The sequence below is a fragment of the Aegilops tauschii genome, chromosome 4, assembly GCF_002575655.3.
Source record: "Aegilops tauschii subsp. strangulata cultivar AL8/78 chromosome 4, Aet v6.0, whole genome shotgun sequence".
Classification (NCBI taxonomy): Eukaryota; Viridiplantae; Streptophyta; class Magnoliopsida; order Poales; family Poaceae; genus Aegilops; species Aegilops tauschii.
The window spans coordinates 30,881,199-30,899,477 of record NC_053038.3 but is presented as its reverse complement, the minus strand read 5'-3'; the positions used below and the strand labels follow the sequence as shown (position 1 = coordinate 30,899,477).

At 41.9% G+C, this 18,279-nt stretch overlaps 1 protein-coding gene across 1 annotated transcript; it reads left to right on the top strand.

The window, feature by feature from the left end:
• Window positions 1–1,802: 1,802 nt before the first annotated feature.
• LOC109753929 (putative 3,4-dihydroxy-2-butanone kinase) lies at window positions 1,803–10,750 on the top strand. The gene is made up of 20 exons (XM_020312856.4): window positions 1,803–1,999; window positions 2,120–2,193; window positions 2,275–2,338; window positions 3,770–3,882; window positions 3,974–4,021; window positions 4,867–4,938; window positions 5,026–5,115; window positions 5,911–6,084; window positions 6,266–6,349; window positions 6,914–6,969; window positions 7,518–7,648; window positions 8,019–8,111; window positions 8,514–8,578; window positions 9,016–9,159; window positions 9,244–9,287; window positions 9,544–9,627; window positions 9,715–9,782; window positions 9,905–10,017; window positions 10,099–10,194; window positions 10,384–10,750. Exons 1-20 carry the CDS (start codon window positions 1,960–1,962, stop codon window positions 10,513–10,515), a joined length of 1,785 nt encoding a protein of 594 aa, XP_020168445.1. The 5' UTR covers window positions 1,803–1,959; the 3' UTR covers window positions 10,516–10,750.
• Window positions 10,751–18,279: the final 7,529 nt, after the last annotated feature.

Sequence of the window (18,279 nt, the reverse complement as noted above, 5' to 3'; positions counted from 1 at the left end):
TAGTGCGCAGCCCTCCTGCCAGCATTGCAGTCAAGGGCTTGCTGCTTGGCTGCGTCGCGTGTCCCTTGTCGGTCTTGCAACAACCCAGAGCAGAGCAGTGGGAGGAGGTCTCTAGAGGAAGTGAAGGTGCACCGACTACGAGCATAAGAGACGTGAAGAAGTGGGGTGTCGGCAGAGCACTGGAGCGTGGAATTGCCAGAAAGATAGAGGGAGAGGAGGGGCTGGCCGGCTTGTGAAGTCACATGAAGACCAGATTTGGCCACATCGATGGCGAAGGAGCACGCTGGAGAGATAGAAAGAAGAGAAGAAGGAGCCAATGTCTGGGAATGTGTGTGTAAGGTTGTTCGGTGGGGATAGAGATAACGAGGGGGCACGGAGTGGTGCTTGGGCCCATGAGGCAGGCGTGTCCTGGCGGGCGAACGATCTGGCGCTCAACCGGTCGACCGAATCTAAATCTTTCCATTTTGTAAAGTAGATGGTTCCTTTTGTTTGTGAGAAGTATATCATTTTTCTTTTTCGAATTTCTAACTAGCGTTGTGGTCGAGGGCTTGCTGCTTGGCTGCGTCGCATGTCCCCCATCGCCCTTGTGACAACTCTGAGCAGAGCCATGGGAGGAGGTCTGTAGAGGAAGTGAAGGTGCACCAGGGAGCACAAGAGCCATGAAGAAGTGGGGTGTTGGCGGAGGGCTGGAGCGTGGAGCCGCTAGAGAGATAGAGGGAGAGGGTAGGGGTTGGCTGAATGCGGAGGCACAAGAACACCGGGTTTGACCGCAGCAGCGGCGGAGGATCACATGGGAGAGATAGAAGAAAGAGAAGAGGGAGTCAACGCCTTGGAATGCATGGATAAGGTAGTTCGGTAGAGATAGAGATAACGAGGGGGCACAGAGCGGTGCGTGGGCCCCGGGAGGCAGGCTGGTGCTGGCGGGCGAACGATCTAACGCTCAGCCGGTCGACGATTCTAAATCTTTCCCATTTTCTAAAGTGGGTTGTTCCTTTTTGTTTGTGGTGAAATACAATTCTTTTTTCCGAATTCTAAACAACGTTACGGTGGAGGGCTTGCTGCTTGGCTGCGTCACGTGTCGCCCCGTCGGCCTTGCGACAACTCAGAGCAGAGCCATGGAAGGAGGTGTCTAGAGGAAGTGAAGGTGTGCCGGGGATCAGAAGAGTCGTGAAGAAGTGGGGTGTCAACGGAGCGCTAGAGAGGTAGAGGGAGAGGAGGGGGGCCGGCCGGATGGGAGAGGCACAGGGAAACCGGGTTTGACCGCAACGAAGGCAGAGGAGCACGGGGGAGAGATAGGAAGAAACAAAAGAGGGAGTCAACGCCTGGGAATGCGCGGATAAGGTTGTTTGGTGGAGATAGAGATATCGAGAGGGGGCAGAGCGGTGCGTGGGCCCCACGAGGCAAAGCGTATGCTCGCAAGCGACCGATCTGGCGCTCAGCCAGTGGACCAACTTCAAATCTTTTCCATTTTGTATGGCGAACCGTTTCTTTTTGTCTGTGGCGAAAGACTACACAGTAGTAATTTTCTTCCTTCATTTCCGTAGGCCCTAATTTGTAACCAGCGATTATTTTCCCATCGTCAATGCGTTATCTCAAGTCTTTACAATGAAAATGGAAAACTGGAAACAACGCATAGAAGTCCACGTCAGACGAGGGGGGGCCGTAATTGCAGTGTAAATTCCGAGCGGGCGGTTCTACCAAAAGAGGGACACGCCTGTAATTCCATCGTTATCCATTTCGTCAGTGGACTGCTAATCCGCGCCTATAAAAGGACAATCCTCCTCCCCACCCCACCCCACTTCAACTCGAGCAAGCAAGGGGAAGAAAAAGGCCACAGGAACCAGGGGCGGCGACTCGCTTCGTACTGCTCGCCCCCCGCTCCCCCACCCCAATCTCTCCGCCGGCGATCGCCGGGGCGCGCGCCCGCCTCCGCCGGGAGGCCTCCCCCTCCTCCTCGCCATGGCCCTGCAGGGGAAGAAGCTCATAAACAACCCCGACGGTACTCCGCGCGCCCATTCCCCTCCGTTTTCCGCCGATTTCCGGTGGGTTTTGGTCGATTCTAGGGTTTAATCGCCCTCGCTGCCCTCGGCGGGGCTTCGGGTCGGTCCCGCTTTTGCAGATGTGGTGACGGAGTTCATCGAGGGGCTGGTGGAGACCTACCCGGGCCTGCAGTACCTGGACGGGTTCCCTGAGGTGAGAACACTGTTCGCTGGGTAATGGTTCCGATGATGCTTGGGACCGTTCCGTGACGAAATTCTCCTACAATGTGTGCAGATTAAAGTTGTTCTTCGCGCTGATGCTGTGGGCGGTGCCTATGACAAGGTTGCTGTCATCTCAGGTACGTCCCTGTTGGGAACTCGGCTTTGTGAATGCGATGGTCCATTTGGTGCAAATGTTCAGATTTTTTTTATGTTGATTGCTCTCTGTGTAAGATTGTGTTGATTGCTCTCTGTGTAAAATGCAGTATGTATGGTATGACCCAGCTCGGAGATCACAACTTACAACGTTTGTAGGGTTTGCCTCTTTATGCTGGTTGCTGACTGAATTTGCCAATGAAGCGTGTCATCTCGCATATCTAGTTTTAATGTGTTTCTGAAAATTCTAATGAGTTCAGGATAAGGATGCCTTTCAGTTTCGCAAGTTCTGCAGTAATATGAATGTATGATGGTGGTCATACTCTTGGTTGCCTACGATTACATGATATCTCAAAATGAGAGGTTCATTGTGCGGCACGAGTACAATCTCGGATCTGTGCTTGGTGCTATTGATGTTGGAGGGCACAGGACAGTGTATACCTAGATGGACTGCACCCTGTGGCATTTTGATAGAAAAGGCATGCTGCTTGCCCATGTGAAGGTGGTGCATTGTGGTCCCCACCGGGAAGACCCATTATGTTTTTTGTGTTGTTTGCGCACTGTTTTCCTGTATGCATAGGCTGCTCATCTAAGAGTTGTATTGAACACTCATGTTTCTCGTGAACCCAGAAATTTGTAGCACTCATAGATATCACGATGAACAAAGTAAGTAAAAGGCGCTATTACCATATTTACTGACAGTATGTGATCTGTTAGCCTCCATCCTCACCAGTTGCCACTATTATCCGAGAGGCATGTAGGGCATGTGGGGCACTGTGTTGGTCTTTGTGCCTGAACTATGCCTAGACACTAGAGCTATGTTATTCCAAGGTGCCTGTACATCTTGTAGCAATAGACTTGGAGCCTACATTCATGAGCTTGTAGTCTTACTTATTACCAGCGCATTCATTTTTAATATAGTTGGTACGGTTGAACAAAACCATCTAATTTTGATTACAATTGCTGAAGAGTAAATACACCCACTTCTCATGAAAAACCTGTACTGAGGTTAACCTGCAATGAGTTAGTTGTCATCAGTAATATGATACATCAGAGCTACAGCTTGAATGTACTCAGTTTGAATATTGTCTGTGGTTACTGTTTATTTATGAAATCTTTTCTGCTGGTTCTACGAAACCACGAACTGGTTCCTAGGAAATGCAATTGTTGTTTCCGTGTATTTGTCAAAGATTTAGCAAATATGCATCCGAGTCTGCTATTACTCTTGGTAGCTGTAAATGTTATCTTCTGATGACTGATACTAAAGTTAAGTAGATATTCTTATACAGATTATTGTTCTTCCTGCATAAACAAACATGTCAACTATTTACTTTTAGCCAGGATTTTATATTATTGAGACCATAGCATAAAATCTTATCTGTAGTTCTGTACTATAATACTAATTTTATTCTTAGGTGGTGGAAGTGGCCATGAGCCAGCCCATGCGGGATTTGTTGGGCCAGGAATGTTGACAGCTGCTGTTTCTGGAGATGTTTTTGCTTCTCCACCTGTTGATTCTATTTTAGCTGTATGGTTCTTTCAATAAAACTGTGTCAACCTGTTTTCACTGCTAAGATTGCTCTAGCTCACATTTTTTGCACTGTATGTTTGTCTTGTAGGCTATTCGAGCTGTAACGGGCACCATGGGATGCCTTCTGATAATAAAGGTACTCAGTAGTTTCTATTATGGAAGGACAATCATTAGTTAATAGGAACAACATAATGCATCTGAAGTTTGCTTTATCTAATGTTTGGGAAGTTGGGATTGATCAATGCCAATTTGATTGTCAGAAAGATTTCCTATCGTTTTCTCCACCTGTTTAATTGTGTGTACTGTGTAGACAATTACATCTATGGATGGACAGGGGGCTCAACTTTTAGCACAGATTCCTGAAAATAAACTTGGGACAAACTAAATTGCTGGCTGTAGATATGGCCGATTGGATTTTCTTGAAAGGCAATTTTGTCTGTGTAGAGTGTACAGAGCTAAGAATTTGATTTGGGGGTCGAATTTTGCATATTTGCTAAGTTCTTGGCAATTTTACCGGTGAAGGTCTGTGGTCTATCTCCTGCTCAAAGTGCTATGCAAGCTCCTGGAGAAACTAGCTGTGGTCAAAGACTGAGAAGGAATGGAGGGAACACCCTCAATATTTATTTTTAGTATTATAATTATTTAGAGGAAATGTTCTTGAGGTGTGAAATACAGTCAAAGAAAACAAACCTTACACTTAAATCTTTTTATTTATGATCTTGACACCATTCTCTACTGATTATTGGATGAAGGCTATCCTTGACCTATGCTCAAAAAGGAAAAAAACCTAGCCACTGCCCACTGGGGCTTACTTGGCTTAGATGCATGTGTGGTGCTGTTATACTGGTGTTGTTTTCCAAAAATTTGATCTGTAGTGCTTGTTTCTGTTTATGTCATTGTATTTTGTTCTAGTTGCACTACATTCTGTTCTCCAAGGTACACTGCATTCTGTACTCACGTTCTGTTGTTGGACATTTGCAGAACTACACTGGTGATAGACTTAATTTTGGATTAGCTGCTGAGCAGGCAAAATCTGAAGGCTATAAGATAGAGGTTGATGAGCATATAACATCTTACGACCTTAGTATAGCATACCATATTGAAATCAGCTTGTAATCAGTATTTATCCACCAATTGCAGATGGTAATTGTTGGAGATGATTGTGCCCTTCCCCCACCTCGGGGGATAGCTGGTAGAAGAGGTTTAGCAGGAACAATTCTTGTGCATAAGGTATTCCTTTGTGGCTATTGCCTTTCCGATTTTAGATTCTTGTTTTATGCATTTTGGTGATTACTGCTGTGTTGCACTTCTTGATTTGTTAAACAATGCACCTAGGAAAATCCCTTTCATTTGATCTACCACTTGTTCATGCATTTTTCTGGTTTGACCAGCTTGTATCTTGTCTAAACAAACCGATGGCGCCTTTTTAAGTTATTAGGTGCTAGCCTGCTAGATGAAGAAATCATAGTAGCAGACATTAACCAGGAATTATTTTGACTGATGGGGAACTATCTTTTTTCCTGTTTGTACTTAATAAAACTGATACTATGTGGTGAACAAATTCCGTCATTGTGGTTGTTTTAATTGATACTATGTGAGGCCAGCATTACGTGCATCATGTCCATCAACCTGCAGCGTTGAGGCTTAGCTTTGCGACCTCTATTTCCTTGCTTATCAAGTTTGTCAGTTAGTTTCAAAAGGTTAAGTGCTGAGTAAGATATGAAATAATCAGGGTTTGTCAGGAAGGATCTGATCTGACTTGTGCACCAAGGAGTTATCCATATAATGGACTAGCGTGTAAGCCTCAGGCTCATCAAAGGAGGTTTCTCCTCCACATACCCTGTCCCTGTCGATCTCATTAGTGCCACGGTGCAGCCACCACCTCATCGCTACATTCTCATGAACTTGGGTTGTGACAGTGTCCACCAACATTTTGTGGTCATCCTAACTTGAATAGAAAACCAATGCCATGTTGTAAATATTTCCTGCTGTTCTCTGAAGTCTTCGCTTCGTATGATTCTACAGGTTGCCGGGGCTGCTGCAGATGCTGGCTTATCTCTTGCAGATGTTGCTGCAGAAGCAAAACATGCATCTGAGGCTGTTGGTACAATGGGAGTAGCACTTTCTGTTTGCACGTTGCCTGGGCAAGTGACATCTGATCGTTTAGGTCCTGAGCAAATTGAGCTTGGCCTTGGAATTGTAAGTCTAGACGGCATCAACAATTGTTCTCATATAGGCTATAGCATGGATGCAAATAAGCAATTGGTGTACTTGGATTAAGTTATTAGTTTGTGTGAGTTTGTGTTTGCTTTCAGTATACCCAAGAGCTGCAAACTTTATTTTTTTTCCAAATATAATAAGCATCTGATTTGTTTCCCAGCATGGAGAACCTGGTGCTGCTGTTGTTGAGCTACAGACAGTTGATGTGGTGGTCGAACATGTTCTTAAGCAGATACTATCACAGGTGTGGTTGGTGATATGCAATTTTTTATTTCTATCCTCTCTTGTGTTTCTCCATTTCTCTTTTTAGTTCACTGCAAGCACTGAACTATTGTTAGACATCTATGCAATCTTTATCAGTCGTGTTTGAGTACAATTAAATCATGTTTTTTGTTCTTTGTGAAATTCAACATTAAGCTAAGCTTAGCTAGCTATAATTTGTTCTGAAATACCGAAAGGTGAAGTTTGCAGAAGGTTATGAAAATAACTAGGGTAGGTCCTCACTAGTAATAAAGAGGCCATTGCCTGAATGCCAGGGAAAGGAGTGGAATGGGGGTTGAAAGTTTGGGTGGGACTCTCCTTCCATGGCATCGCTTTACCTTCATTTAATCATTTCACAAGCACTTAAGGTTAATGCTGAAAGGAGAGTAGCCTTCAGTAAGAAAGAAAACTCGTGCTGTTCCTGTCCTGGTATAAAGTTTAATTTTTGTAGATACTGTTTCAGTGTGAGTTTCTGCCAACTAATGTTACTTGTATTTACTAGTCTCGGTACTTTTGCTTATTGTGTGGTGGTCTTTCGTCTTTGCAGGAAACTCAGTATCTTCCTATCACAAGAGGGAGCAATGCTGTTCTCCTAATCAATGGGTAACTACAAATCTGAGCATTTATGTTACTTTAAGAGTTGATTTTTACCATCAGAAAATTACCAGCACAAATACTGAATATGACTAGGATAGTTATATGGGTCTGCAAGGTATTTCACCATTTGCATCTTTCACAGTGATTAGAGAATTTAGTACTTAAGATGTCAGTTCTGGAGGAATTTGATTATGCCCATTATCTATCTAGTTATCCATTTCTATTACAATGGAAAATGTCCCCAGGAAACTGACTGGTATGTGACGCTAGGACTGAAGCAGACAGGGATTAGCATTTTTAGGAGGCTGAATACCATCTCTCAGTGGCTTCAGTAAGATTAAAGGGGTCTGAAACTAGGACCAACTGTCAAACTCAGACTAAGTGTTGTTAGTTTTACCCATGAATCATCTTCCATATAAATTACTGCCATAAATCTACTGTGGCAAACTGTGATATGTTTAGAGGTGCATTACTGTATCAGTTCCTTTATCTGCATTGTTTACATTATGAATCAAGTAAGTCATGTTACTTTGTTGTCTAATACCATATTACAGATTAGGTGCTACCCCTGTCATGGAGCTTATGATTGCAGCAAGAAAAGCGGTCCCCGAGTTACAGTTGGAGTATGGGATTGCTGTTGACAGAGTCTACACTGGCACATTTATGACATCACTTGATATGGCTGGTTAGTTCTTGTATGGATCTCTCTAAGGGAACCTTGATATCTGCTAAAGGCCCTAAGATAATCTGTGGCTAAGCTTTATTAACATCTCTCCAATTTAAGTACTACTTTAGTGATCTAAAACGTTTTATATTAGTTTACAGAGGGAGTAATTAGTATGACATATATATTATGATGATCTGGGTGGTTGCTTGAACATGTATCCGCATTAATTTCATTTGACCAATCGCTGATGAGCTAGCCACTTCACTTTTCTGCTAATGTGTTCCATTCTGCATTTTCATTGGATATGCAATCATTTGAATCGTGGCTAATTCCTTAGCTTATTATGAATGATGTATATTAAATACTTTCAATTATGTTTCCATTGCAGGACTTTCTATCACCATTATGCGATCAGATGAAAACATTTTGCAGCGACTTGACGCTCCCACTAAAGCTCCAGCTTGGCCTGTTGGTTCTGAAGGTAGTTATCTTGCTAGCAGAAAACTAGTTGCATGTCTGCAGCCGTTAGCCACTAATATCTGTATTCTAGGTTTGATGTGATGGGTTTTCTAGTTCTGTGCCTTCTGTTACTAGCTTTTTGTTTTTGAGAATACTTAAGTTCACGTTTTTAGTGATCTTTAGCACAACTACACTTTCAAACTCTTTCTGTACAAGCTTTGATTGGAGGCTGCAGAACCAGGTTAGTTTGGGTGCAGAAAATTAGCAGGATTTCTTTTTGAACTGAATGTAGAGTGCGAAGTTACCAACGTTTTAAATATATTTTTGGTTTTATCACACATCATTTAGTATTAGTTTGTTACAAAAGAAGGTTTTAAGCTCTGATACAACTCAACCACCAGTTTTCTAATGATGTTCATTGTAGGAAATCGCCCACCAGCAAAATTTCCGGTTGCAGTACCACCATCACCTTCAATGAAGGATGACGAGGTAAAGTAAAATCCTCTTCCCTGAGGCTGTCATGCTGGTAGTAGTTTCACCTTCGCTTTTATTTAGAAATATACAACTATACAAGAACCTCATAATGCTGTTGACTGGTTCTGCATGGGTTGTACTCCCTCTCTCAAATGAATGTATCTAGCACTAACTTGGTGCTAGATACATTCATTTGAGGGACAAGCTTTTTCGGACGGAGGGAGTATTTATAAAGGTCTATTCCAGTTATTATCTAGATACCATTTTTTTCAAAGATACCAGAGGAAAGGTGAGGAGAACACAATGGTAATAAAAAGGAGAACTATGAAAACATTTTCTTGTCTGACAGCAAGTTTAGCAAATACTAGTGTGAATTTGTGACCATACTGGAACATGCATGTCAGTTGCCACTCCAAATTTCTTAAGCATGATGGTTAGCTATTGTTCTGCAGATTCTTTCAGAACGCCAGGAACTAAGCAAGCAAGGGTGTATGTTGGAGGCCGCTATTGAAGCAGCTGCTAAAGAACTCATTGATCTCAAGGATAACCTAAATGATTGGGACAGTAAAGTCGGTGATGGTGACTGTGGAACTACGGTAGGTCTAGTAGGGTTTATCAACTTTGTTTGTCCGATGAGAGCTGTTTTAAGATTCATTACTAGCTGATTTTGTTTTTTTCAGATGTATAGAGGTGCAACAGCTATTCTTGAAGATATGAAAACGCGGTAAGTTGCAAACAATGCATATTATTGATGTGTGACTCCCCGTGCCTAGTATTCGTATGTAATTCTTGTAAAGATTCACTGGTTAAGGACAGCATTTCTTTCTGCGTCATGGTCCTGTTTTTTCATTCAAACCCTTCTCTGTTGGCTGGGGTTTTCCAGTCATCCATACAAGTTGACCTTGTTTAAGTCAACTTTCCTCTTTGCCAGTTCCTCTTTACCAGTTATCATATTTTAAGTCAACTTTCCTCTTTGCCAGTTATCATCTGAACGATGCAGCTGGAACAGTAAATGAGATTGGGTCAACAATCCGGAAGGTGATGGGTGGAACAAGTGGAATCCTGTAAGTAATCTGTGCTTGTCCTTTCCTTGTTGCATTATGGGCCAGATGTGAAAACACAAGTAATTATTCTTCTATACTATGCTTCAGGTATGACATACTCTGCAAGGCTGCATATGCAAGCTTAAAACAAAACAAAAATATTACGGCATATGAATGTAAGATATATGTTCATCAATCATTATGATTGAAAGCTTAAGAAACAACATATATTCCATTATGATCCGAGACAACTATCAAGAAATGTGCATACTAAACAAAGTATTCTGCTTTTCTGCAGGGGCTGATGCTTTAGAAGCCTCTATTGCTGCTGTTAGCAAATATGGTGGTGCCAGAGCAGGATATCGCACAATGTTGGATGCTCTAATTCCCGCTTCTACAGTTTTGAAACAGGTTACTTCTCAAGCCTTGCTCTTCCTGCATCATTACCTTTAATTATGTTAATTATGTGATGTATTCATTGTGCTTGAACAGTCTCTTAAAGCTGGGGATGATCCGGTGACTGCATTTATCGCTTCTGCTGAAGCAGCATCAGCTGGCGCTGAATCCACTAAACAAATGCAAGCAAAGGTACATCTTTCACCTGGCCCTTTCTTAAGAAGAAATACAATCTGTAACTTGCCTGGCCTCCTTCAGCAAAAGCTTTTCTTTGGCTTTCTGAGCTCGTGCAATTGTACCTCCACTAAAATCTGTACTTTTGGGCCTTTTCCCTTTGATTATGTCCGTTCCCGTAGTAATGCGGTTCAGTTGCACTTGCAGGCAGGACGGTCATCGTACATTTCTCCCGACCATCTGGTCTCAATTCCCGACCCAGGAGCAATGGCTGCAGCTGCATGGTACCAAGCTGCAGCTCTTTCGGTGAAGAACAAGCTGCATGCTTCAGAAAGCTAGTAGTAGTGCATGCTATGCTTCACAGTCCAAAATACTATACTGACGGCGAAATCCTCAGGGGCCTTTGTCAATCCCTCTGATTTGATTTCCGCTTGTGCTTTGCATGGGCCGAGAAATCGAGTTCCGTATTGTTTTGTGCTGAGAGCAGTTCAAAGGATTTGTAGACGTTTACAAAGGTTGAGTGAAACTATGCTTTTGCCTTGCTGGTGAAGTGATGATTATCTGTGTGTGTGTATGCCGTGTGGTCAATTGTGTTGATACTAACGATTGTTGTCTATTTTTACCTGAACGGCCTGAATCACATCATTTCTTTCATCAAGGCGGTAGTATCTTCCCTGTACCTCGGTATTCTGCTGTCTATATTTTTCTCAGCCTTTGCATGTTTTTTTTTCACTTTTTCTCAGCCTTTGCATGATTTTCCCACTTTTTCTTGGCCTTTGCATGATTTTTTTCCACCTTTTCTCAGCCTTTGCATAAGAAAAGTCGAGTCTCGCTGACTATTATTTTTAGATTTCATTGATGCTTCAGAGGAATAAACCTGGTGTTCCATTTTTATAAATAAAATCCTATAAAACACCATATGCCACTTGTCGTGGATTGCCATAACTAAATATGTAGTTTCCTTCAAACTTGCATTACAAGACAATAGGAACCAATGTTTGAAACTGTTATCTTTTTATAGGGTACATCGTTGCTGACTGAAATAAAATTTAAAAAATACGAGCACCGGTGTCAATTCTAGGATTTAACCTTGGGGACACCATTGCCTTCCTAACCATCCAACCATATATTGGTTCATCACACAAACATTATTATTAAATCAAAAGTATCAACATTATCTACAACAAAGCTAGCAAATGTATGTAAATAGCCACAACCAAAGAAATTAAGAATATATGAATATGCACATAGCCTATTATTGAATCGTAGTATATATGAATACGCACACAACCTATTATTGAATCATATATATGAATATGCACACAGCCTATTATTGAATTGTTATCCAAACCGGTTGAATGATGTTTGAAATTGATGTCTATGTCTATTCTTTGAGCCATGTGATTAAGACGTCCCGTGCAAGCGTGTATCCTGTTTGGGTGTGCGGGTGAGTGCGTCTATGCGTGGTACTCGGGTACAGAAATATACTGTCTTGCTTCTGTAGTTGTAACCTACAGATCTGCACAAATGATCCGTGAGTGTCTCTCATAGGATCTAAGAAGTGATTGGACAATCATTTGAAAGAAACCTGCTAACCTGGTGGCTAGTTTATTGAACATTGCTTATGAACTACCTGTACTAACTAAATTGGAAGTTTGGCACTGATTACATAATATAATATGCTACTCCGACAGTATATTATTGTGCACCTAATTTGTTTTTGAGGGAAATTGTGCTAATTAATAAATGCTCCGGGCATGGAACCGCTGGGTTGGCTTAACTAAGAACTTGAAAAAAAATGAACATACTCTATGCATGTAATTAGAAGAATTTTTAGTAGCAAGTGTACTTAAATTCAGAATTAATTTTCTGGGAGGAGCTTTACCGCTCTCTAGTATCTACCAACTAGATGCCACTTTTCTTTTAAAAAATGATGCTACTTTACTGATAAATTATATATTTTTTATTCTTGTTGTAAAAAACATTTTCTTTTCGGTTGTGTGCATCATTTTTTTTTTGCGAAACATTGTGTGCATCATGTTATGCATAGGCTGGACATTTGCTTGCATTGCCTCGATGTACCTACTGAATGAAAGTCATTTATAAAAAAAAATATGATTACTCTGTTTCAAGAAATAAAAATGCGATTATGAGTTGTCAAGGTAAAGGAACCTTTGTTGGGATTTCTTTTATGGAAGACATTACCATGGCACATATGTGTTTATGTGGTATGTTGGATGGTTCGTAAATTCGACTACATATTCCAATCATTGTGTGCTCAATAAGGGTGGTGTATAATCAACCTTTGAGTAGGTAATATCTCCTTTCATGTATTGTTTTTCCTGCAAAGCATACAACCATCAATAAAATGTAGATACGCAGTACGATCATTGTGCTTGTCCATTTGTTTAAAGCTAGTGCTTTCAAGCATTAGCTAAATCATCACCGTAAAGCTTATAATAATCCAAGAATAAAAGCTTAGCCAAAAGAAAGAGAGGCTGGGAATTAAGCGAGATTCTTGGCTGGTGCTATAGAATATTGTTCTGCGATAGAAAGGATGCTGCCTGCTGATTAGGGTTCTGCATATCTAATCTAGATAATGTCTGCTTCTTGCCTGTCACAGCTAGTTAGTGCTTCCTGATTAGCTAACTTGCACTGACTATGAGCATGCGGACCCGAATACGCCTGGCAAAATTAAGGGCGTGCAGGGTTTGGGAGAACGCTCACGTGATTGTTTCCTTGCACCGTAATAAGTGAAGTCTACCTAATCCTAATCCTAATCACCTCCCTTGTTTCCAGCTAGGACATCTTTTCTGTAAATGGTTTTTATGTATTCTTTATGGATTTACGCCCATTTTAAAATGTAAGATACACTTGACTTTTCAAATCTCCAATGCATAACTTTTACAATGAATTTTTGTGTAATATAACTAAATGGTATATGACTTAATATAATCTTGCAAAAAAAATACAACAAAATATTAGCCCTCCATGTTCAATCTATTCATAGTTTTAACACACTGACTGTGCATATAACATATTCTTGCAAGAATAAAATACACTAATATTCTTCTTGCATGCTCAGTCTATTCAAAGTTCTAACACATCGACTGTGCATATATAATTATTGTATTTCTGGATGAAGGTACTATATCCTTATTGGTCTTGAATTCCCATTCTGGATGGAGTGCCTTATTATGCAGTGCATGCAAATGTTAGACTTCAAAGCACATATGCTCAACGCATGGGTAGTGTTCGTCTCAAAGTTGTTGAGTTGGATGAAATATATGGGTGGTGGTGATGAAAGTTTGCGAACGCCCTCGATAGATATATCTTCTCATTGGTGTGTGTAAAATCCGTACCAATTGCCTTGTCCTTGGACGTGATGTCTCGAGCTAAGGTCTGAACACCAAGGGTTTCAGTGCTGAAGTATGAGCCCGTGGACTAGCGATGCTCATTACATTACCCACTTTCTTTATAATTAGACCATTTTCGCCTGGTCATTTAGTAAGATGAAGGGTAATGGAGTTCCAGGACCTACCATTAAATGTAAAAGGGAAGTCAGGCAAGGAGATCCACTCTCCCCTCTTCTATTTGTTGTAGTTGCTACTACCCCCGTCTGGGTTTATTGGACCCCCTCGTATTTTATGCCAAAATTTGATCATCTATTAAAATAACAAAATATAAATTATATGATACAAAAAGTATATTGATTGTATTTGAAAGAACTTTCCCATAGTATAATTTTCGTGACATATTGTTTATATTTTATTAGTAAAATTTATGGTCAAACTTTAGCCCATAATAAGAAGGGGCCCAATAAACCCGGACGAAGGTGGTAATATACTTTAGTCTGCTATCAGTGAGGCTCTTGCTCAAAGGATTTGGTAAGGCTTCTACCATTGCAATCTTGCCAAACTTAGCCAACCATACCATGTAGTATCCAGATGAGAACCGTATTATTTTGTCAGCCAATGTGTACCAATTGAAGAATTTCAAAGACCTTCTTCACATATTTTCCCTAGAAATTTGGCTCAAAATAACTACTCCAAGTCAATACGTTCCCAATCAACATACCTGAAGATAGGATTCAACTCTTCACTGGTGTTCTGCAATTCCACCTTGGTACTCTGCCTTTCACTTATCTTGGATTGCACATGTATTACTAAACCGTAGGAGTTCTTCATGTCACTCATATCCAGAACCCAAAGAAGGCTTTCAAGTTGGGCTCATTTCTTTAGCTATGGTGGCAAGCTCCAATTGGTGAATGTAGTTCTGCCTTCTTTGCCCATATTCTTCTTAAGCTACCTCAAAGTATATAAGTGGGTAATTGAAGAAGTGGATAAAGTGATATCAACTCCAGTGTCACTTGGGCTTAGCCATGGAGTGATATCAACTCCAATGTCACCAGAGTTCGAAAATGTAGTAGAAATCACAAAATTTGGGCTTACATGTAAAACCCAGGATCACTATGAAGACGCAAATAGGTTTGATCTAATCTTTACCAATGAACGCAATGGAGATTAGAGGTTGGTGAAGATTGTTGACACAGATTCCCTCAAATAGGATTAAACCACCCAGCCATGGGAATCATTTCTTTCGTTCGTGGATCAAAGGAACGATCCCTCTGCCGCTATCCAAGTGTAAAGGTCACCAATCCAACACGGCTTTACCGTCCAGAAAGAAGACCTACCGGAGACCTAGATGTGTAGGTGGAGCAGCCTTACGGCGTTGAGAAATTTCAGAGAGAGAGAGAGAGAGAGGGAGAGAGAGAGAGAGAGCGAGAGAGAAAAAGGGTGCAACCTTCAAGCATAGAATTGTGTTTGGAGGGCTGCCCCTCCTCAGGTATTTATAGGCTCAGGGAAGGAGACCACCTTGGAGGAGGGACTCCACCACAAAGGAGTGCGGCGCCCCCAACCCTAGCCACTCGCAAACTTGCCCCTCAAGGCAAGGAGGGCTGGCTGGCCCGTACATGGGTTTTCGGCCCAAGTGGCTGCCCCACTTAGCACAACCAAGGGAGCATCCCTCTAGTGCCCCCCCGAATATTATGGAAGGTTTCAGAATGTTCCAAAACCTTCCCGGACCTTTCGGTGGCTTCCATGACACTCTGAGACTTTCCTGGTTTTCTGAAAAATCGATTTTGTCTCCAAAACATTTTCAATCTTCCCAGAACTTTTATAGTGTGTTTCTCTCGTTCTCCTAACACTTCTAGTACTCAACAAATCGATGACCCTTAAGCGTGTGACCCCACCGGTTTGATAATGTGTAGACATGACCCGGAACTCCTTCCAGTCAATTATCAATATCGGTATCTGGGCATCCAATTGACTCCTACACATATATGAATAATTATTGAGGGAACCTTTTGTTTTTGTACACAATTCCATTTATTTTATGACACTTGAAAAAACCAAGGGCGAGACTTTTATCGGCATCCTTGTGAAGCAACAACTTGATCACAATACTAAGTTATTCTCGTTACTAGTTTTGTTCTCTTTTCTTGTTTCTGTATTTCGGCATCCCAATGATACCATCATGATATCTATGGCCAGACGATGATTGATACCAAAATATCGAGAGGGACCTAAGAATATTTCTCCATCATCGGAGGAGCAAATCCCAATCTTGAGCTATGAAGTCCCTTGACATACTTTTCTGATGCACCCAAAATTTGCCGTTATAATCACCATGTTACACATAACGTTTGATGAACCCTAAGGTGCAAGGTCCGTTATGGAGGTACTTGATACTCTCATGGTCCAAGGAAGTGAGTATACGTTAACACTTGTATGATTACACTAACAACATTATGATGATGTGTTCTCATAGTATATCATTCAGTTGGGTCTGTTCAACATGATTGTTGTGATAACAATGTGCTCTCATTGTGGCCTAGGTTTGCAATGTTTTGCATGGTTTGATCCAAGTGCCAATTCTCTATAGCTAGAGCGGCCTTGGTTGCACTTGGGATGTTCCTTCCGCCTTACTAATTGGACATGGGAGTTACGTAGACATCGAGCTTGGCCAGCCTGCGCTACAAACGACATTGCTCCTTAGAGACCTTGCCCATGACAGACATGGCCTTCAATCCACTCATCATGCCTCGGGCTGCACAAATCTTTATCTAGTACCCTAATTTCTCCATCACTTAGCTTCATCTCGCTGTTGTCCGTGGCTTGCAGTTCTTTGGCTTCAAACTCGCGTAATCGGGGTCCTCAAGACCGTCATCATTGCTTACTTTGGGTGTATCCACTATGTAAGACTCCTGGACCGAGGTCGCATGCCACAGGCGTAATGGCACCCGGCTGGCGGTCGGTTCTTCGCAGACACGACAGTCTCCTCGTCCAGGCCTTCAATCTTTTCAATTCTTCCCTCTAGCACTTCAGTGTCAGTGAGTTCTTCGGTATTCACGATCAGGTGGATGGTGGGTGGATCAAAAGAAATGACCTCTTGCTGCTCCTGGGCCCAACAAGACGCCAAGCCTTCGAAAACCATCTCATCGCGAGAACCCGCGATGCACTCCTGGATGTCAAATCTGACGATCTGCCCTGGAGCAAAGTTTTTGATCTGGCCGAGGTGGGCAGTCAAGTCATCGACAAATGTGTCAGTGCCTAAGACAAATATCTGCCCGACGCGTAGATCACGATGGATTCGGTCAGAGATCCCATCATACCTCTGCGTTCACCAAGTGGGACCTGCATGGGCCACCACTATCGAAGATGATTGATCCCTTGGTAGGGCACCCCGTCGTGGTGATTAGGTCGGAGGAGAAACAAGGAGGCGAGTTTACTCAGGTCTCGGCCCTCTAGGTGGAGGTAAAACTCTAATCCTACTCTTTATATTGCGATTGGGGTGTACAAAGTACATGTATGAACCAAGGGATTATATGATGTCTATCGACTAGCTTGGCCTCAATTTATATAACATATCGCCCCCCTAGGGTTACACAACTAGTCATCTACGTCGACAGAGGGGAGTCCTCCACTGCTCCGTCTTCCTTGACCTGTATGACAAGGCTCTGGAGTCTCCAATGTAGAGCGCCACCAGGCCAACAATCGACATGGTGAGACACCCCTGGGCCGGAACACCGTCAATTTAAATTGACGTTTTCCACACGATGACTTATATTTAAAACCTACACATAGCCTTTGAAAATATCTCTTTTGTTCTGTCTGATTCCTCATCCGGAGACACCCTTTGAAGTTTATCTCCCAGGATATCATACTCACTTGAACTCTTCTGCTAGCCACCTTACTATACATCCTAGGCGATTGTTGGCTACATCCATATTATGGCGTTGCCGTTTCAAGGGAAGCGGACTGCACCAGGAATTACCACACTAAGATTAAAAACAAAGTATGACTCATTATGTCTGTGCATTGCACAGGTAAGGGGAATATTGCTTTATGGAATTAATCTGTTTTAATAGGTTTCAATCACTTTGAGTGGAGTGTTAACCATTAGTTTTTTCGTGTGTTGATGTAGTGAATATATGGACAAATATATAACATGATCCCAACCTATAACATTGACATGATTGTTTGATTGATCAATTTCACATAACTATGCTTATTATTATGGGTCACCGCTTTTACGAGAAATGCTACTAACGAACCTATGAACCCTGGTCCAATTTCTATAGAAGGAAAACTCCAAAATCTCATTTGCAAATCTATTTTCAGTTCTGATTTATTTTGATGATACAACCTATATTTTATATCATTATCTACTCATGACTTGTTGCAACTAGCAATACGAGGACGCATGTAAGTCTTCACCTTATTCTGTGATGCTTGACGGGTCCTAGGTATTATCTATCTGGATTGTTCATATTGATTCTTCACTGGAGTTGGGCAAGACTCGGGATAGGTTGTTGCTCATCATGTTTTGTATTCGCTTGATGCTACATTTTAAGTCAATAAAAGTGCCTTTAAAAAAAATCTCCTACCCAGTCGTTGCCAATGAACTCCTAAGATCATTTTGCTTGGGCTTATTGTTAAGCTAGACGGCGCGTCATGTATGGATTGTCTACTAGTTTATCTATAAAGTGTGGCATAAGGGAGTCTCCAACATGGACTATCAAAATGCCTACATATGTGCGGA